Genomic DNA, 20675 nt, shown 5'->3' on the forward strand with positions numbered 1-20675 from the left:
TCCTACACAGTGCTCACTGCTGCTCCATTCATCAGTGCTCACAAAGGAGCTGCACGCTGGGTGTTGTGTGAAGTTTTGGAAAGACTTTGAATTCCTTCCTAGATCCTTTTTTTTTTTTTTTTTTTTTTTTTTAAATCCATATAGTATCAACAAGGTATTGTTACAAAGCAATCCATTCCATTGAGTTGTGCCTCAGTCCCTTCTGAGTGCTGCTGTGTGCTGTGCTGTGCCGGAGCCTTTAAAGCACAGGAATGGCCCCTTCATGCAAGTCTGTGCTGCAGGGAAGCTGCAACGTGGCTGTTCTGCACTGGAGCACCTCATCCATCCCCAGGGCTGGATGGGAAAGGCTGGAGGAGTGCACACCAACGGTGCCATGGGTCTGGGGGAGGCAGTGAGGGTGCTGGGTGCTGTGCCTGAGGTGCAGTGCTCAGAGAAGGGCATGGGGTTGGGCTGTTGGCCCTCCTCCCAGCAGGGCTTTACATGCTGTGTGCACCCAATAAAAGTGCATTGCTAGGAGGAGGCCGACAGAGAGCAGTGCTGAATTTAGGAAGGAGCGGAGGTGCTCTGTGCTCCCATTTGTTGTCTCTTTAATGACTGGAGTGCCAAAAGCGGGCAGAAACCTTCCCTGCAGGCTGTGCTGTGGGTTTCCATTTGGGAAACAGGGATGGTACCTCAGCCCTCTGCATCCATCTGTGTGGCACAGCAGCAGTTTGGTTGCAGAATGGCTGCACTGCATGCAGTGCGTGTCTGCGTGTGGGGCTTCACAACCGAGTGTGGCATTCTGCAAATCAGCTTGGGGTTGTTGGGGCTGCTCTGCAATCGAGAGGTTCTGGGTGCTGGGGGAGGAAACAGAGCACGATGGGCAAAATGACAGGTGGATATGCTGTGCAGTTTTGGCTGTAGGCAGGATTTTGTAGGGATGGCATGGAATTCTGGCTGTAGCCAGGAGGGTGGTGACGCACTGAACAGGTTGCCCAAGGAGGCTGTGGATGCCCCATCCCTGCAGGCATTCAAGGCCAGGCTGGATGTGGCTCTGGGCAGCCTGGTCTGCTGGTTGGCGACCCTGCACATAGCAGGGGGTTGGAACTCAATGAGCATTGTGCTCCTTTTCAACCCAGGCCATTCTATGGTTCTGTGATGATACAGCTGATGTTTGCTTTTCTGTGCTGATGCAAGCCTGGCCTCAGCCCTCATGTCACAACAGATTTTGTTCCCTGTGCTCCAGTCTCACTTTTAAGTTAAGGAGTCAATCTAATCCATACAAATGCACGTGTGCTGTGATAGCAGCAAGCCAGAAGTGATGCATTTCACATTTCCAGGAACGTACTGAATATTAAATGCTCGTAAATAAATGGGTGTAAAAGCAACGTGCAGGTGTTGAACATCTCTGTCCTGTTGTGTTCCTCCATTGAACGCACATCTGGTCCTGTGCAGTCACTGCTCGGAGTGGGGTAAATAAGCACCTCTGTGTGTCATAGAAGTAATGCACAGTACAACAGAGGAAGGTTGGTGCCAAACACCAGCGCTGCATTCCTGTTCTTCTTCACTGTTGGAACTGTAATTTCTGCTTGTATTGAAGCAGTCTGCTTGTTTCGGATTAATAGATGTCAATCATGGAAAGCCTCAGGTCATTTCCTTCCATAATTAGCTGCCAAATTTTCACATCATGTGGTTCAGCAGTAAGATTCCCCAGGTGATAAAGGCACTGATGGACAAACTGGGTGCCACTTTTCTTACTCTGTGCTCTGCCCCATTGGGGAACACCGGGGCAGCTGAGCCCCTCTCTGCAGTGGGTTCTGCTGTGCAGAGCTGTGTTCTTTCCCAGTGCCTTTGCACGGCTGTTGGTGCTCACTTCATCTTTGTGGAGCTCCCCAGGGATCTGTGGAAGGTTTCTGCTTTAACATCAGAGTGGGTTCAGCGTGATCATGGGAGAACTGTGTTTTAGCAGCAGTGTATAACACTTCACGAAGTCATGGAATGCATTGGGTTGGAAGGGAGCTCAGGGGTGACCACGTTCCAGCCCCGCTGCTGCAGGCAGGGCTGCCAAGTGGTACATTGAGCACAGGATCAGGTTGCTGCAATGTGGGCAATATAAAGAGCATGGGTAGCATCAAGACAATAAAGCAGGAGCTTTGAGTGGCAGAGCGTGGAGCAATTCTGCACCATTGAAATGGTGTTCTTCCATATGTGAGCAGGGAGAGAAAGGTGGTTTGGGGCATCTCGGGGTCGTGAGAGGATGCTGCAGACAGAGAGCTCACTGCTGTGTGCATAGAGGGGCTCCCATGTGTTGTAAAACATTGTGGTGCAGAGCAAAGCTCTCGTCTGAGTCTGCAATAGGAGCCCACCTGGTGAATTACTTCTATTTCTTTGATAGATGCAGCAGTGCGTTGCTGTGAGTGCTGCACTGAGGTGCTGCCAGGGCCAGCATCACCATGACAAGGATGTGTGACCACTCTGTGCTGCATGGCACACACACAGCCGGGTCCTTGGTGGGGATGGAGAGCCTCCTGCTCTGTGCTTCTGTGTGTTGTGTGGAGCTGGGCCATTAGAAGCATGGCATATTGCAACCATTGCAACGGGATCACAGCGTGGTTGGGTCAGAAGGGACCTTACAGCCCATGCAGTCCCACCTGTGCCGTGGGCTGGGTACCCCCCAGCTCAGCCTGCCCTGCACCCATCCAGGGGTGGACGTCCCCTTCTGCAGGGCTGTCCCCATCCCTCCATCCCAGAGTTTTGTTCCAGGCACGATTCCTGCTTTTATTCTCATTCTGCTGCTGGGCAGAGCAGTGCTCTCCCACCCAAGGTCTGGGAGCTGGACATGATGGGCCCCCGGGCTCCCTCCGAACCCGGGATGTCCTCTCTTTCTGAGACACCGCATCTCCTCTGCATCTCCTCCCTGCTCTGCTCGGCAGCACCACGCGGTCACCGCAGCCCCATTGCAGCACTGCGCCTTTCTTTGCAAAACCACAACTTCAGATGCATCCTTGTGACTTCATTCTGGTAAGCGAGCGTCGCTTTGATGCATTAGGAACCCAAAATCAGTGCTGGTGAATTGGTCTGTAATGCCATTATTATGTTTTTTAATTGGAGCTGCACTTGCCCTTCTTTTTTTCCCCCTTTTTTTTCCTTAAGAAGGATGAAGTTTCCAGTGCTTTCTAACACTTAATGGAAGGACTCTTTTAAGAGGATTGATTTTTTGAAGCTTCTAAGAAGTTCCTCATCTGAAGAGTTTCTCTCACATCTCTGTCTCTCTCTGTGCTCATAGGAGGACTTTTTGTAGTATCGAATATACTTGGAGATAACTGACGGATCATCCCAGATCTGTCCTCATTGCTGATAGCCCACAGATGGAGCTCTGGTCCATTCTTGCAGTAGGAAGTGAAGGTCACGGATCACCTCATGCTTAAAAAGGAGCAATGAATTTATATTTGTATTTTCTTGTGGTCAACAGTGAAAACGTGAACAGGGATTTATGCTTGCATTGCCTCCACGCTGATGTGCTTTCAGTTTCCATTGCAATACTGTCACTAATAGCACGGGGACATTCAACTGCTTTATTCCTCAGGTTGCTCTTGTCCTGAGCAGAAGTAAAACTGAACTGTACATTTGCAGGGCTCTCATTATTGAGCAGTAGAAGGCAGCAGCATTCCGTGATGTTGCACGTGTGCCTGCCCATCGTGCAGCTCTCCAGCTGGGGCATCACAGGGCAGGGAAGTGGGGACTGTCCTTCCTCACCCCACTGCTGCTGCAGCACAGGGTGCCATGGCTGTGCTGGGCTGCAGGGGCACACTGCTGGCTGCTGTTCACTCTGTCAGCTGCCAGGACCCCCAGGTCCTTCCCAGCAGGAGTTTGAACTCAGGGAGTTCTTCTCCCAGTTTGCATACTGGGATTACTCTGGGTGCAGCACTTTGCCATATTGACCCTCATGTAGGGTGGGCCCTTGTGAACCTGGAGTTGGTCAGGGTCCCTCTGGATGGCATCCGTCCCTTCTGCTGCACCATCCACACTGCTCGGCTCAATGTCACAGCAGACTGCACTCAATGCCAGTGTCTGTGTCACTGACAAAGATGTTAATGAGCCCTGAACCCAAGGCAGACCCCTGGGACAGCACTGGTTACATCACCCCCCCCCCCCCCCCAGGCACGGAGCCATTGAGCACAGCCCTGTGGCTGCAGCCCTCTTGCAGTTCCTATCCATGGAGTAGCCCACCCTTCTCCACCTCTCTCCAATTCAGAGATGAGGATGCGGTGGGGACCACATCAGAGGCTCAGAGCTGCAGCAGCTGCTTCTGTACATCAGTGGGAACGTCCATAAAATGCAAAAGGTGACTTCTTATAGTAACTTAACAGAGTGTGACCGAGGGCTGAGCAACACGGGGCTGCTGTCCTCATGCAGCACCCGGAGCTCAGCAGCTGTGAGCAGAGCATTTCTCCAGCCCGGATTGCAGGAACTCCATGAGCAACGCACGGACCAAAGGATGCTCATCAATGGCCAAAGCCCCTCAAGCCAAATTGCTATTTTTACTTCATTAATTAGAATGTGTCCGTATTGCAAACAGTGGTGGTTCCCCCCCCCTCCCCCAACAGATGGCTCGCTCCGTGGGAATCCTGACAACGTGGGAATACCAAATGTGTGGTTCCCCCATTAAAGCTTTACTTACGTTTTTCCGTGCAGTGAGTTTGCATCTCCTTTGCATTATAACCCCTGAAAAAACTGCACCTTCCATTTCATGTGAGGCAAAGTGCAGACGGGGGGAACGCAGGCAGTGAATGCATGGAAGGGCTGTGCAGGGCGAGGCTGAGCAGGTGCACTTAAAAAGGAAGAAAGACACGTGCAGGCAGATTGCAGTGGTGGGTTGCAGCCGTTGCAGCTTGCTGGGGCTGTGCAGGGGGGTGGTGGCACTGCTGCAGCACCAGGCTGCCCTGCATTGCTGTGCTGCTGCACTGCCACCCTGCTGTGCTGCTGCACTGCATTGCTGCCCAGTATTGCTGCCCTGCTGCCCTGCGTTGCTTCCCTGCGCTGCTGTCCTGCATCACTGCCCTGCTGTGCTGCTGTCCTGCATTGCTTCCCTGCTGTGCTGCAGGCCTGGGGGAAGTAGGATCTGCACTTCCGTCCCTCTGACCTTTGCCACCATTCCTTGCAGCAATCTGATATAAGGCTTTTCCTTTTTAAAACACACGTGTTTCCTCATCCTCTCTCCCTCCTCCTCCTCCTCTTGTTTGTGCATGTGGTAACACCTGGGAGTGTTAGCAGGTGGCTGTGGGAATGCAGGCAGCAGGGCTGTGTGATGTGCAAGCAGCAGTTAGCAGCATCCCTGCTCTGCAGCCCTGTGGGCTCTGCTGTGCTGTGCTGTGCAGTGCTGCTGCTGCCGCCAGGTCTGTGTTTCAGGAACACTCCGATTGCTATGGAGGGTTTGGCCACAGTGCCCATCCAGCCAACATACAGCATGTGGCCGATGCATGGTGGTTGCACGCCGTGATGGCTTTGTTAAGCAGCTGGAGGACAATAATGAGTGTATTTGTTCCAATCTGCTCCCCTCAGGTTGTTTGTCTCGCAGAGCCCTTCCCCACCATCACTTGTTGCAGAATGAGCCATGGCTAAGGACAAGGGCCCCATTTTAAGTTAAGGATGCAATACACGTAGTGTTTCTTGGCCCGATTACATGCTGAGAACCCAGAGAAGGACACTCCTTCTTCCTCTCCACCAGAACTGCCCCATGTTCCCAGTGGCACTGCCATAAGATTTGCAATGGTGCATCAGACCCACAGGTGCTCAGAGCAGTCTGCAACAGCAGCAGGCGCTGCTCGGCACGCTGTGCTGCTGTGCTCCCCGTGCTCAGAGCAGCGCTGCTCCCTTCTGCTTTGCAGCTGCTTTGTTCCAACGTTGCCAGGTCTGCTAACAGGAGCAGGCTGCAGGCAGCTGCGCCCCGAAACACTGCTGCTGTGTGCATCAGTGCTGCACAACTGCAGGTGAAGGCCTTGCTGCAAGGAAGCTGCTTTATTGCATAGGAATTGAGCAGAGTGCAATGATTGTGGTTGTTACAAAGCTATTCTGGGGAGGGAAGAAAGGGAAGCAAACTTGAATTTGCAAACAAGCCTGCACTTAGTGCTGAGAAATGAACGTTTTCCTGTTCAGAAAGAGGTGTAATTTTCGAGAGCCTGGTGATGTGGATGGCGTGGGGCTGTCGGTGTGATGCTGCCCATACCTGCAGCAGGCTGACGTGCAGCTCTCAGTTTAAGCTGCAGAAGCCACAGCATGGGATTATTTTCCATTTCTGGGGTGATTGTGGAGGTGCTGGTGGCGATTCCAGGGCTCTCTGGGGATGCTGCTGCAGTGGGGTGTGGGGCTGAGGAACAGCTTTGCTGTCATAGGGGTAAATGGAGAACACATCACTGCAAGCAGCTGCTGGGTGCAGCCCAGTTAATGTGCTGGGAGTGCAGGGCTCTTTGGGGAAAGAAGTGGGAAAGGGTGCATGGGATGCTCAGCCCAAAAGCTCATCTCAGCACGTCCTCCCTGCAGCTCCTGCCTTCGCATGGGCACTTTGCTCCGTTATCCTGTTCCTTCCATTGAGAAAAACAGCCATTCCTTCTGCAGCACTGAACATCTTGCTCTGCACAGCTCTCTGTTAGGTTTGTGGAAGTAAATCCTTGGATTTCTTGCTGTGGGCTCAAGGAGGCAGCTCCCTGTCCCTGTGCACTGCATGGCCTTGAGGGGCCCTTCCACCCCCAAGGATTCTGTTCCCTTTCCCCACTGATGGTGTTGGGGCAGCCCTGGCCCCGTCTGCTCTGTGCCTTTTGTTGCGGCTTGAGGTGCAGCTGAAGCACTGCTCAGTGCATGGGTTGAGCTGTGCTGCTGGGCAGAACCTCACCGCCCTCCGATGGAAACGAGGAAATCCAATTACTGGCAACGTCCGATGTCAATTAGGAGGAAAGGATTGAATTTGGTAGCACTCTGAGTGTTGCAGCTCAGCGAAATGGAGGGTGCAGCTGTTGCACAGGCTGGGGGTTCAGCAGCTCCTCAGTAGGTTTGCAGCTGCAGGAGGGCCCAGCATTGCTACCTGTGGGAGCCAAGGAGGCAGAATGATGCGGTTCCTGGCTGCTGGAAGTTCAGCCAGAGCATTGCATGGGCCTTCCTGCACTGTGAGATTCGCCTTATCTAAAAATACCAAGGGATTCCTGAGCAGAAAAGCAGCACCATGTGCCTTTGTGTGCACCCGTGTGCATTGCATGCACAGATTGGTGCATGGGTGCACAGTGCTCATTGGGTGGGCTGCATGCAACTGCTCATGCAGGTTGTTGTGTTCTCCTTCAACTTAAGGCTGGACGTAGCAAATGGTTTGCATTCTCCTTCTGATGTCACATTGGTTGCAATATGCCATGCGTTCTCCTTGTGGTGTCACATTGGTTGCAGTATGCCATGCATTCTCCTTCTGATGCCATGTTGGTTGCAATGTGCCATGCATTTTCCTGTTGCCATGCTTGTTGCAATATGCCGTGCCCATCCTGCATTGCATGGCTCCATGCAATTAATCCCTCCTGCTTTGTAATAGCTGCCGATGTGAGAACTTGCTCACAGTTTATTTAATTAGCAGAGCAGCTGTCTCACTGCAAATTCCCATTAATAAGCTTCCAAGTTTGCCTGGATAAATAGAATGAGGTCACCCAGCCCAGCGCCCAGCACTCAGTGGGATCTTGGGGTCCCAGGGTGCAGCAAGGAGTGCTCCACTGCTCTGCATTGCTGTGACAGAACATCACAGTGCATTCCTGGAAGTGTGGGCACAAATGGAAGGGAAGCATGAGTGCAGCTGCAATGAGAGAGAGGGCAGAGGGCAGCAATGCCTGCGGACAGGGAGCGACATCCAGAGTGGCAGCACTGCAGGAGGGAACACAACATGCACAGATGTCCACTGCACTGCGCCTGCATACAACTGCTGCTGGGTTTGGTAAAGCTGCAGGAGGAGCACATGGGCTGTGGTGGTTCTGGCAGTGAGCTTGCAAAGCTGCACTTGTGCTTCATTCCCGGGGGTGAACGCATGCATCGGTTTGCTTTTCTGCTGCCTGCTGTCTCCGGGTGTTGTAAAACAGTGAGCGGCACGTGGGGAGCCTCACCTGCACTGCGTGCATTGCTGTGCATCACAGGGAGCCTCGCCTGCACTGCATGCATTGCTGTGCATCACAGGGAGCCTCACCTGCACTGCGTGCATTGCTGTGCATCACAGGGAGCCTCACCTGCACTGCATGGCTCCGTGGGGCTGAGCCTGGTTCTATGGGGCTGAGCCTGGTTCTATGGGGCTGAGCATGGCTCTGTGGGGCTGAGCATGGCTCTGTGGGGCTGTGTGTGGCTTCGTGGAGCTAAGCAAGGATCCGTAGAGCTGAACTTGGTTCCTTTGGGGCTGAGCATGGCTCCATGGGGCCGTGCATGGCTCCTTGGGGCTAAGTGTGGCTTCGTGGGGTTTGAGCAAGGATGCGTGGAGCTGCACTTGGTTCCTTGGGGCTGAGTGTGGCTCCGTGGGGCTGAGCAGCGATCTTTGGATCTGAGCGTGGCTCCGTGGAGCTGAACTCTGCTCCGTGGGGCTCAGCGTGGCTCCGTGGGGCTGAGCGGCGGCGATCTGCGGATCCGAGCCCCGCTCCGCGGCGCCGACCCGGCGCACTTCGGCTGCTGCCCCGGTTGAACGCCGCTCCGTGGGGCAGCGCTCCGTCCGCCGCCGCCCGTCTTTGCCGCAGATTTCCCGGCATGCGTGCCGAGCTCCGACCCGCCCTTATTTTCCTGCGTTAAAAAGTGCTTTGTCAGAGAAAAGCACGCGAGCGGCGGGAGGCGCAGCGACGGAGCGGAGGAGTGCGGGCCGGGATGGAGCGGGGAGAGCCCGGCGCTGTGCAGCGCTGTGCCGGGCCGTAAGGCGCTGTGCCGGGCGGGGCTGCAGGTGTGTCGGGCGGGGTGACGGCGCTGCGCTTCGTGCTGTGGGTTTGGGGGGGGGGCTGCTGGGACGTGGGGGGCACCGCTTGGACCTGGGGGGCACCGCTGGGGCCGAGAGGGCTGCTGGGACTTGGGGGGCAATGCTGAGACTTGGGGTCATCGATGGGACTGGGGGGGCGCTGATGGGATTTTAGGGGCACTGCTGAAAGCTGGGGGAATGCTGGGGTGAGGGGGGCACCGGGGAGAGTTGGGGGACGCTGGTGGGGCCTGGGGGGCTGCTGAAGCTTGGGGGGCTTTGCTGGGACTTGGGAGCACTGCTGGGTTCTAAGGGCGCTGCTGAAACTTGGGGGGCTGCTGGGGTCAGAGGTGGCACTGCTGGGACCTGGGGGCTTTATGCACTGCGGGGCTTTGCTCTGTCACTGATTTTAGATGTAAACCTGGCAGCTGGGGCTCTCAGTCCATTCGGAACGCTGCTTTGGGAGCCGCTGTCCGTGCGGTTGTTGCAATGTCTCCATTTGCAGTGAGAGGAGCAGCAGCCCAGGCTGAGCGCATGCAGTGCTGCACGGCTGCTGTTTGCACACCTGCAAGCAATGCTTCGTGCAGACGGCTGTGTGAGCGGGGCTGATTCCTGCCCACAGCTGGCGGTGTTGAGCTGCACGGACCCACCCGTGTGCACAGCACTGAGCAGCACTGCAGGGCAGCCATGCACAACGTGCTGCTCCTGCCTGCCTGCTTCAGCATGCAGCACTCAGGGAACGTGCACATTGTAGTGTTCTCTCAGCGATTTGCTTCTTTTTCTGCATGCACGTGGAGATAACTTGCAGGCAGCGTGTAGCAACGTGGTGTTGTTCCCCGGCTGCATCACTGCCACCACCCCTTGCTGAGAGCCATCAGCACTCTGCTCCCATTCAGCTGCATCAGCACCGAGTGCTGAGTCACCACTGCTCAGCCCTCCCACCCTGCGTGCGTCTGCATTGCTCCACGGCTGCAGCTCTGCTATGGCTGTGTGGTCCCTGTGAGGCCTCCAGCAGCGCAGTGCTGTGCAGTGATCTGCTCTCGTCATTGTGCTGCATGCTGACATTATGACCTGCAGTGCTGCTCCCTGCTTGCTCCCTGCTTGCATGCTGCTTGCTCCCTGCCTGCTGCTTGCTTGCTGCTTCCCTGCATTGCTTTGCTTGCATCCCAGTGACAATACAGCATCATCCACCTCCCTGCTGCTGGTAGTGGGATCAGCTCATTGTGGCTGCATGCACACTGCTGCTTTGCACTCCTGCATCCCTACTCAGAAAGGAACAAGTCCACTTGCTGCTCCTGCATGCTGCACACATAAGTTTTGGGGTATTTTGTGGCTCTTTGGGGTAAATTAGTGCAAGGGTGTTTTAAAGTTTGTTTGTTTGGCTGTTTGTTACTGGAAGTGTGTTGTTAACACAATGCAAAGTGATCCCATGCAGCTGGGTGCATGCTGTGCCCGTGGGGCCGTGCTGGGTGGCACCAGGACCTCTGCAGTGTCTCCTTGCCATAAACTGGGGCTGTACACTTGGTGTCAGTGCTGTGCTTTGCTCTGAGTGACAGTGCTCTTCTGGAGCCTCCAGTCCTTAGGACTGCTTGGTGCCCGCTGTTTGTTTGGAGCTCAGACTCGCCTTGCTTTCTTCCTGACCTCACAGCTGCCCATGCACACTTGCAGCAGGGGCCATCCTGATGTTTGTTGCACACACACACACCCAGCAGTGCTCAGGGCAGCAGTGCGTGTTGCGAGAGGTGCAGGCGGTGCTCCGCAGCCCCTGTTTTATGAGTATGTGTGGTGCTGGAAGCCCAGATGCAGAACCAGCTCTTGAGGCTGCGGGTGATGCAGCAGTTTGCATTCCAGCTGAGTTGGGTGCTGCCGGAGCTTCCCTCCCTGCTGTGGGTTCATACCCTCTGTGCAGCACCGTGCATTGCAGAGGCCTGCTTCTGCTCCCTGACCAGCAGCGTAGCTGGGCTGCTTTCTGCTTCCAGCCCACATCAGCCCCGTGTGCCCCAATGTCCCCATCGACGCGCGCAGCCGTTGTTTCTAATCCGGCCGGCTGATCGATGGACACCAGCGTGCAATTAATTGTGTGCTGCCGTGCCCTGCGCCCATCCCCATTGATCCGGGTGTGTTTGTAGCTCGCCAGCTGCAGCCCAGAGCAGCATCCTGTTCTCACTGCCTGCCCGCTCCGTAGCCCGGCAGATAGCTTTACAGGGAAGCAATTTCAGAGAGCGTTGCGTTTCTTCGTTGCGGGGTTCCTTTGGCCATGGGGCTCAAGGAGAAGCTGCGTCTGCCTGACCTGTCCGCTGCCATGTTCTACTTGTGCTGTTTTGGTTCTCATGCAGATGGAGGGAGCGAGGAGCCGCCAGACCGAAGACAGGCAAGTGTAGACGCCCGGCAGAGCCGATCTGGGCAAGGTAATGGCTGCTGCTGCTCTCCGTCGTGGCCTCGCTTCTCCGTGCGCTGCTCTGTGTCCGTCTGTTTCTTGCAGCCGTTGCAACCCCTGCAGCTGCAAACCCGCTGCGACCCTCAGGGCTGCTCAGAGTTTGCAGGAGCTCACGTCGCTTTGCAGCACCGTCTGTGTGTGCAGGCTGAGCTCTGTGCTGCTGCTCGGAGCAGTGCAGCACCGCCGCTGTGCAGTGTCAGCAGCCGAAACTGCTTTGCTAACGTAGGAGCTGTGCTGTTGTCGTCTTCAAGTGTTGTATCTGGAAGCAGAACTGTCAGCCCCCTCGTTCCTCTCCAGTGTTCGCTGTGGGAGCTCAGCAACAGCTTGCATGCATTGCTGTGTCGTTGTGGTAGAGTACAGGAGTGGTTCTTTTGCAGCACATGGAGCTGCTGCTTCCTTCTCTGTTGCTGTGTGCAATGTTCTCCTGTTTGTTTGGGCTGTGTTGGTGCAGATTTGGGGGCAGAGGACCCGCTTGGCTTTGCTTTCTGTTGTTTTTCTTTTTTGTTTTTTTTGTTTTTTGCAATTTTTTACTTGCCAATGAGTGCCATTGTGGTGGTGTGTGCCCTGAGGCCGTGCTGGATGCACACCCCAGGGAGGTGTGGAGCAGCACAGCTCCTGCCACGCACGGATTCTGCAGCACAGCGCTCACATCGCGGGCTGAGGGCTCCGGCTGCGCAGGGTTGAACCCTCCATCCAGAGTGGGAGCTCATCTTCCCACTGGGTGCACTTTCACATGGCTCCGTGCAGCACCAACTCTTACATGGCTGATCCCTGACGTTGTGACCGTTCCTCTGTTCCCATTGCTCAGTTTCCCTTAGCTTTAGTCAAGCACCAGTGCTTGGGCAGAGCTCTGTGTGTGCCTATGCCATGCTGACACCGACACCATTCGCCCTCCTGGTGCTGATGGGTGGCTGGGGATGGGCTGCACAGTGAGCAGAGCTGCACAGTGAGCAGAGCTGCTGAGCTCTCTGCGACTCCAGCAGTGCACTGTGCAAAATTAATGCAAAGGATAAACGATGCTCCACGCGCCCTTAAAGGGATGTGCTCTGTGGGGGTCCCCGTGTGTGCTTAATTAAAGCAGCGTGAAACGAACAGAAAAGCATTGGTGCCCAGCTCAGATGGTGGCTGTAAGGACCATCTCTAAGCCAACGTACCTGAGTGTATGGAGAGGAGGAGAGCAGCTGTTCTGGTGCTGAGCTGTGGGCAGCGGGCGCTGAGAACTGAAATCCAGCCCCTATGGGAGTGCTGTGCGTGTAACCTCCTTATGCTTTGGTGATATTGGAAACATCTTGTGGTGTTTGCAGTGCTCCCATGGTGGGCTCTGCGTGCGTCCCACGTTGGCCAGGCAGAGCTGGGGCGGCCACTGATGCTAAAAAATCAGAGGGCTTTTGGTTCGTTGGGGTTAAATTCAAAACGCAAGCAAGAAAAACCCAAACAAACAGTTCATGGCGCTGCTGTTTGCAGTCTGAAGAGCAGCACTGGGACTCTGCTGGAGAAACGCAACGATTTCTTTGTGGGAAGGACCACATTTGGGGGAGATGAACCCAAACCCACGGAGCCTTCCCCTCATCACCGCGCTGTCTCTTTGTGTCCCTCCAGGCACCTCCACAGAGAACGACTGTGCTTTCGAAGCAGACTACGCCATCCCGCCGCTCCCCGTGACCGAAGGTATGCAGCAGTTTCGGATTATGGAGGGCATGTCCCGCTCCCTTCCATCCTCCCCCTTACTCACACATCAGTCTATCAGTGTTCGGCTCCAACCCGTGAAGAAGTTGCCTGGTAAGGACTTTAAATAACGTTCGGTGGGGGCTTTTTTGGTCCGTCGGTGCAAAAATGTGTAAGAGAGCGTTGGTGACGCGCAGCGGAAGCGTTGCCAGCAGCTGTAAAAGAGCTTTATGCTGCAAGTTTGGAGGCTGGGGGAGTGCATCAGGGAAATGATGCTATTGTGCGGCAGAGGGAACTTTTTGGAGGGTTTGCTGATGTTGTTGCACTGTTTTGTTTAACTGATGTCATTGGGTTTGGGTTGGAACACCTAAAGGTGGAAAAGCAGGCGGGTTTCCCAAAGCAGCTGCTATTGAGCAGCTGTTGGCAAGCCCAGCGCGTTGCTCTGCTGGTTGGAGCTTTGGGAAGCTTGCTTCTTGCCTCAAATTGGACATTCCTCTGTGCCCATCTTGAAATCAACCAGCCAGGGTGCGGCGTTGCACCGAGGGAAGCCTCCAGAGCGATGTTCAGCCAATGCCCTGAGTGCCGGTGTGCTGCGTGCCGTGCTGTTCCTGCCCACTGGTGAAAGGAGAAATTGAAAAGGGCTCAGTGGTTGTGCTGAGGATGGGCTGCGTGGCCGTGGGGGACGGGGAGAGGTGTCCTCTGTTTGTGCCAAGCGTGAGAGAATCTCCTGCCATGCCCTCGTCCCACGGGTGGAATGGCCCCAGCTGCCATCTCACAGCCTCTGCTCTCTTGCCAGCAAATCATTCCCCCTCATAGAGCTTTGTAGGACCGTGGAACCCTTAGAGATGGAGGGGACTCTGAAGGCGTCCAACCCGACCCCACTTCTGGGCCGGCGGTGCTGTTGTGTGCAGGGTGCAGCAGGATGCAGTGCTGTGGGTGCAGGTGGGGATAGGAGGAGGGCTGCTTTGGGTCCGCACCCATCTGGATGTGCATTCATAGAGCAGAAGCTGTGGGGTACATCTGCCCCCATGCTGGGTTCTGGTTCAACCCGCCTCCATGAAATGAAGCTTTTCATCTCCGTGGGTAATTAGGGTCGTTAATGTGAGACACCTGAGATGAGGTGCAAGCAGGCAGCTGGTCAGCCTGTAAGCCTTACAGGTTGCCTTCCCAGCTCTCTGTTAGCAGCCAGCATTTCCTTCAGAGCTGCATCCTGGAGACAGCCCTGTGCATCCCTTGGAGACCCATTGGCATGGTGGGTGCTTTGTGTTCGAGTGCTTTTCCACCCCTTTAAACACCCCATCCCAAGCAGAGCCAGCACGGCCTCTCATTTCACGCATACACATCCTGGTGCTTTCAGTGGAGCTCTGGCATAGTTGAAATTCAAAGCGTGCGTCGGTGGCTTAGAGTGATTTTTGTCATTATTAGTTTAATTCACTGTTGGTGCGGTGGAAGGGAGGTGTTTGCTGTGCATCCTCGTGCAGTCGTTAGAGGGATTTGTTTGCTTTCGTTGAGGTGATGTGTGAAGGAGCTGGAGGAGCAGCGTCGTGCTGCTGGCTGTTACCTGTGGTTTTTCTCACATCTCCTCACCCATTTCTTAACTTCCTCATATTTATCACCCATCTGAGAGCTCCCAAACGCTGAGCATCCCTGCAGCTGCAGGCAGAGGGGAGAGAAAATCATTGGGGAGTTATCCAGTTGTTTTGTGCTCTGTGCAGCCAACCCATTCGTGCCACCACGTCCGTATATGTGCGGTGCTCGGACAGTGGGATGGAGCCCTTTCATGGCATCAGATGCTGTGTTGGCTCTGCGTGCTTCTCCCTATGGAGATGTAGGACTGTTTGCAGCATGGCATGGCTGTGCCATGCTGCTGCTGTGTGCTGTCTGCAGTTCTTCAGGGCTGGGAGTGGAGGGATTGGTTCCCATTCGAGGGCTGAAGGGCTGCGGGAGCCTCTGGGGCTGCATTCCCCATGGGAGGAGCAGTGCTGATGGGGCAGGAGGGCGGCTGTGGGGGTCGGCCCTCTCCATGGGCATCACCAGCAGCCCTTAATTAGAGTCTGAATTTAACCCTTTAGAAAGAGAAATAATGCTGTGCAGCACAGAGAAACGTGCCCAGTAGATACAGCAGCGCTGTCTGCTTACTTTAATGTCACCTTTCAAAGCAGTGGATCCGCTGATCTGTGCACAGGTCAGCTTTCCATCCATGCCACAGTGCTGATTGCCACTTTGGGTTGAACACCACCCCGTGGTGCCATGATTTCCTCAGCAGAGGGCTGCCTTGCTCACTGGCAGCCTGATCCCTCAGTCTGCTCTGTGCAGAGCCCTGGTGCGAGGCTGATAAATCAGTGTGTTTGCAATTTCCCTTCTGCTTGATTAATGGAAAGCTGAGGTCATCATTGCTCTGAGGGGTGAATTAACACTGAGCATAATTGATGTGCTGTGTCCCCCTCCTGCATTGGTAGCAGTGGGGCAGCAGTGGCTGAGGCTGCTTTGGAGCAGTGCATGCAACCTCTGTCATTGCATTTGTTCTCTTTATAATGACAGCTGTATGAGGAAGCCCAATGGGAAGTGTACCTGAGAAGGCAGTAATAAAGCACCAAACAAACCCCAAACACAATGCTTGCAGCCCAGGTGAGCGTGCAAACCATTCTGGTTTGCCTGCAGGCACGCTGGCACTTGGAAGTTGCTGCTCCTGCTGCACAGCACTGTTACACATCATTGCGCTGTGGCTGCAATGCAAATGGGGCCCCACAGAAAGCACTGCTGTGCACTGGGTGCTGCAGAGATGGACGTGCTGGGGGGCAGTCCTGAGCCATTCCCATATGCACACATGGGGGTAATTTTATTCCTCGCTGTCCTCGGCTATTTTTAATTCTCCTGTTGGGTAACAGGTTGCAAACTTAATTCTTTCTGAGTGGGAGCATTTCTGAAGGCTTTAAATAGTGCTTGCTGAGCAGGGCCTTGGGAGCAACCTGTTCATCAGCTCATGGTGCAGGAGCTGCAGCTCCCGTGCTTGCAGTGTGCTGTCTGTGCATGCATTGGGTGACAGACACTGACAACAGCATAAAATAATGTGGCCGTAGTGCAAGATAATGTGTTTTTCCCATGGATAATAGCAAAAAATAGTGGGGTTTTCCCCCCTGTGCTGCAACATGGGGTCTAAATGGTGTCTGTGCCTCAGCTTACTATGGCAGCTGTGTGTCTGAGCTGCCTTTCGGTGCACCCATCCACCCGAGGATGGTGTGCTGGTGCTGCAGGTTGGTGCATCGCGGTGCTCAGGCCTTCCTTCGGGCTCCATCAGCTCAGTGCCATTCTCTTCGTCGTTCCTTCAAGCATTCTGCTTGCAAAGCACTGCAAAACCACCTCGCCCCGCTGCGATCTTTGCAAGGCTCCCCGTGTGCATCTCCTTCCAGCCGAACAATGCCGGCTGCAAAGCGACAAGAAGGGGACGCTGCAGCTTTAAAGCATCCCAGGGCCGACAGCCTCTTGGTATAAATTGTTCCCAGAATCCATGTCACAGCTCCTTATATGGGGCTGCTTTTTTTCTCTCCGTTGCCATACCAACCGCAGCACTGCACCATTCATCGGCTCCGGTCCTGGGCTGCATCGCTGCCCCTCGGCTCACTCCAGGAGCATCGTTGGCCCCGCGGTGCTGTGCCATCCTTTACCTCTTCTTGCAACAATTTGCTCGAAAAAAAAAAAAAGGGGGCAGCTTAAATGCCAGCAGAGCGAGAAGCGGTGTAGAAATCCTTCTGTTTTCCCCCAAGGGAGGCATGTAGTCTACGTTTGCTGCAGCGTTCTGGAAGGAAGGAAGGAAGGAAGGAAGGAAGGGCTCTTTAATAGCGAGAGGATTAATGAAGAGAGGGAGCTGTGAGCCCTCCTGAAACCATCATCTCGGAGCCCACTCCGTGGGGACAGTGAAGATGCAGAGGTGATGTGAGCTGGGGGGCAGCTGGGGGGCACTGAGCTGCTGTGGGCAGAGGGAGCCGTCACTGCACTGCAGCCCTGGGCTGATGGCATGGAGCTGTGTGGGGCTGGGGTGTGGGTCTGATCTGTGGGTCCAGGCTGTGGGTCCGGGCTGAGTCTGTTCTGTGGGTCTGGGCTGTTCTGTGGGTCCAGGCTGTGAGTCTGGGCTGTGGGTCTGATATGCAGGTCCAGACTGTGAGTCCAGGCTACAGGTCTGGGCTGTGCATCTGGTCTGTGGGTCTGATCTGCAGGTCTGGGATGTGTATCCAGGCTACAGGTCTGGGCTGTGGATCCAGACTGTGGGTCTGTTCTGTGGGTCTGGGCTATGGGTCCAGGCTGTGGGTCTGGGCTGCAGGCTCGGGGCTGCTCTTTTGGGTCTCACTGCCCTCCTGCTGCAGCATTGCATGCTCATGGGTGCTGGGGAGAGAAAACAAAGCCCTATGAGTGTCAGCACTGCTCCTCTTGCATGCACTTGCATGGAAATTGTGGTGTGCTTTGCTTGGCCTCCTTTAGCTCTGCAGAAAATCAATGTAGAATAAGAAGGCTGAGTGCCTGGAGCTGGCACGGGAGCCATTAGGTGGCTGGTAGTGTAAGGGCAGGTTTTGCTGCTTTGGGTGTTTTTCTTTTGGTCGTTGCAATAGTTTTACATAACCCTGAGCTCTTTTCCTGCTCGTGGAGATGAGAAGGATTGCATGGACAGAACCTAAAGCGAACGTGCACTGCAAAACATTCCACTTCCTCAGCATTGCTGAAGTAGAACAGATCTACTGAGGAGCGGGCTGAAAAATTATCCACCAGGGATATGAAGGATGGTATTTTTGGTTTTAGAGCATCATGATGAGGAGGTGTTAATTGGAGCTGCTGGGAAGAGCACCGGTACAGCAGTAACCATTTGCAAGGTGTGGTTTGAGGGATGGCACCTGGTGCTGCACTGTGTGCACGGTGCTGTGCTTGCTGTCATTCCTGGGTGTTTTGGTGCCTTTGTGGTTGCAGTGCGGTCACGTTTCCCCTGTTGCTTTCTGTAGCTGTTGCTCTGACAGCTTGGCATGGGTCGGGAAGGGCTGTTTTGGTGTTGGAGTGTGGTGGGATGGAGGGCTGCTCCTGGAGAGCCCAGCAGCGTTCAGTGCCGCCTGCTTCACAGTGCCGTGTTTGTCAAGATGCAGCGTTCACTTTCCATTTAATTTCCCCTAATCCATCGCCATCCATGGCAGTCTGGAGGCTTAGCACAACCCGGCACCTTACATAATGTCAGAAGGGAGAATTGAATTGCATCTCTAAATGAGAGGCAGGAGGTGTGTGTGCAGTATCTCCTTGTGATTTCAGCCCCCGTGTTCTCATCCTGCCCCATACCCCAACCTGGGGTGGTACATGCTGGGCTGGGGGCTCCTCTTGTGTCCGTAGGAATCCATCCCTCACATGCAGACTCATGGTTTGCGGTGGCAGGGGCACTGTTAGTTGGGAGCCAGCCGGGTGTGCACAGCTGGAATGGGCGTGGGAACACAGTGCATGTGAAGGGACTGCTGAAAGACACAGAGCAGCGTTAGCACGCCTTTTCCAAGCCAAGAGCTGCGTTCTGCCTGCTTGTCATGTGCAACCACCTCCTGTGTTAGCAGGGCAGGAGTCACGGTGGGGCTGTGCCTGCCAGGACCTTCCTGGTTCATAGAGCCACAGAATGGCCTGGGTTGAAAAGGAGCACAGTGCTCATCCAGTTCCAACCCCCTGCTATGTGCAGGGTCACCAACCAGCAGACCAGGCTGCCCAGAGCCACATCCAGCCTGGCCTGGAATGCCTGCAGGGATGGGGCATCCACAGCCTCCTTGGGCAACCTGTTCAGTGCATCACCACCCTCTGGGGGGAAAAACTTCCTCCTCATATCCAACCTAAACTCCTCCTTTCCTGGCTGAGGGATGCGTGCAGTGTGTGGGTAACACCATTGCTGTGCTGGGGAGGGTGTTGGTGGCTTTTGGTTCCGGGTGTTCTGTGTATGGCTGAAATAAGGGGGAAGGCTGTTAGTCAGTGCAGTAACATTTAACACACGCATCGCCCTGAGCTGCCCTGCCTGCTCTGCAGCTCGGAGCCAGAAGTCTGTCCTCATCTCACACCGGTGCTGCACAAAATGGAGCATCTGTCATCGCCGCGCTTCTGCGGGTGGGAATTTCCAGGCATAGCGCTGAGGTTCCTCCGGCTGGAGGAGGTGCTGTGGGGAGTGGGGATGTAGGATTACATTGGAGGAGGTGCTGTGGGGTTGGATCAGGTCCCCCACTCCTCCCACTCCTCAGGAGAGCCACCAACCTCCAGGTCTGCCGCTCGCCCAGGGCCCCATCCAATCTGGTCCTGAACACCTCCAGGGATGGAGCATCCACAGCCCAGCTCCCTCAGCCTGTCTTTGTAGGAGAGGTGCTCCAGCCCTCTGCTCATCTTTCTGGCCCTCCTCTGGAGCCTCTCCATCAGCTCCACATCCCTCCTGCATTGGGAACCCCACACCTGGGTGCAGGACTCCAAATGGGTCCTCCCCTATATCTGCGTACCGCTGTGCCGTGAACCTTTGGCCAACAGTCTGTGCACCTCAGCATAGGAAATAGTGTAATCCGTCCCTCTCCTGTGCACTCAGCCAAGAAATAGCACCGTGCTTGTTACCAGGATGCAGCTCGTGATGAGTTTCTCCAAGCAGATGATGCGTGTGCCTGCCTTCTGAAACCAGCTGCTTTCTTATTTCGGCGTCAGCTTTTTCAGTCGTCCAAAGAAGCGGCCTTAAAATATCAGCTCGTTGCACTGCAAAATGGAATGGGAAAACCAATTAACTCCCACCAATTTAACAGCATATTTTGACCAGATTGAGGGGAAGGAGGGATCCTGATTTCATAGAATCATGGAATAGATGGAGTGGACCTTCGGGGGTCCTCTGGTGCGGCTGCCCTGCACTGAGCAGGGGTGCCCACAGCTCTGAGCCCCCCCCCAGCCTCACCTTGGGGTTGCATGGATGGGGTCCCCCCCCACCTCTCTGGCCAAGATTCCCAGCATTGCCTTGGTTGTATACCTTTGTCTTTATTAAACCAGATGTTTAGGCTCTCAAAAGGTGTTGTGTTGTAACCAAGTGCTGCTTGACGCAGCCTGGAGATGGCCGCTGTAGAAATCCTCACGTCCCTTGGGATCTGTGGGGTCTGCTCTGTGTCCCTCCCCATACAGAGGTGACAGGGGCTGCTGGTGGCCGCCTGATATCCCTGCAGCCCACTGATGGTCAGTTCTAAATGCGCTCATCTCTTACCATAGAGCCATGCAGCCGTTAAGGTTGGAGAAGAGCTGTGAGATCATCCATTCCAGCTGCCAGCCCATCCCCGCTGTGCCCACCCTCCTCCATCCTCCCAGTCTGAGCTCCGGAATCGTGTTCCTGCCTCGGCCAGGTTGTACAGGCAGAGGCGTGGAAGTGGGATGGGAATTTGGGGAGGGATTAAAGCATCCCACAAAGCTTTCCTCGGCACAGCAGCGGGGATGCGGCTCAGTGCCCACTGGGGCTGCTCCGGAGCAGGCAGATTTCGGCCGCCCACATCACACGCAGGCAGGTTGCATAAGGGGGATGAGAATAACTCCACGTCGTCTTCTAGTAGAGGGGATTGCTTTGTGGAACATATGGACTTGCTTTTGTCTTGTACCGTATCTGTTAGAAGTCTCTATTTGGGCAGA

The 20675-nt window shown here is 54.9% G+C and overlaps 1 protein-coding gene across 14 annotated transcripts in view; it reads left to right on the forward strand.

Annotated features, from left to right (window-relative positions):
* Positions 1–20675, forward strand: part of TANC2 (tetratricopeptide repeat, ankyrin repeat and coiled-coil containing 2) — a 173824-nt gene that overhangs the window by 53004 nt on the left and 100145 nt on the right. For 5 of the 14 annotated variants that reach the window (XM_004948525.5, XM_015299380.4, XM_015299383.4 and 2 more), the window contains 2 exons: positions 11266–11337; positions 12966–13145. In XM_004948525.5, the coding sequence (XP_004948582.2) occupies positions 11266–11337; positions 12966–13145 (252 nt within the window). Of the gene's footprint in view, positions 1–8692; positions 8921–11265; positions 11338–12965; positions 13146–16582; positions 16960–20675 lie in introns of those variants that run through there. The other 9 variants (XM_046904399.1, XM_015299385.4, XM_015299386.4 and 6 more) reach the window with 6 other exon arrangements.

Source organism: Gallus gallus, chromosome 27, assembly GCF_016699485.2.
Source record: "Gallus gallus isolate bGalGal1 chromosome 27, bGalGal1.mat.broiler.GRCg7b, whole genome shotgun sequence".
Classification (NCBI taxonomy): domain Eukaryota; kingdom Metazoa; phylum Chordata; class Aves; order Galliformes; family Phasianidae; genus Gallus; species Gallus gallus.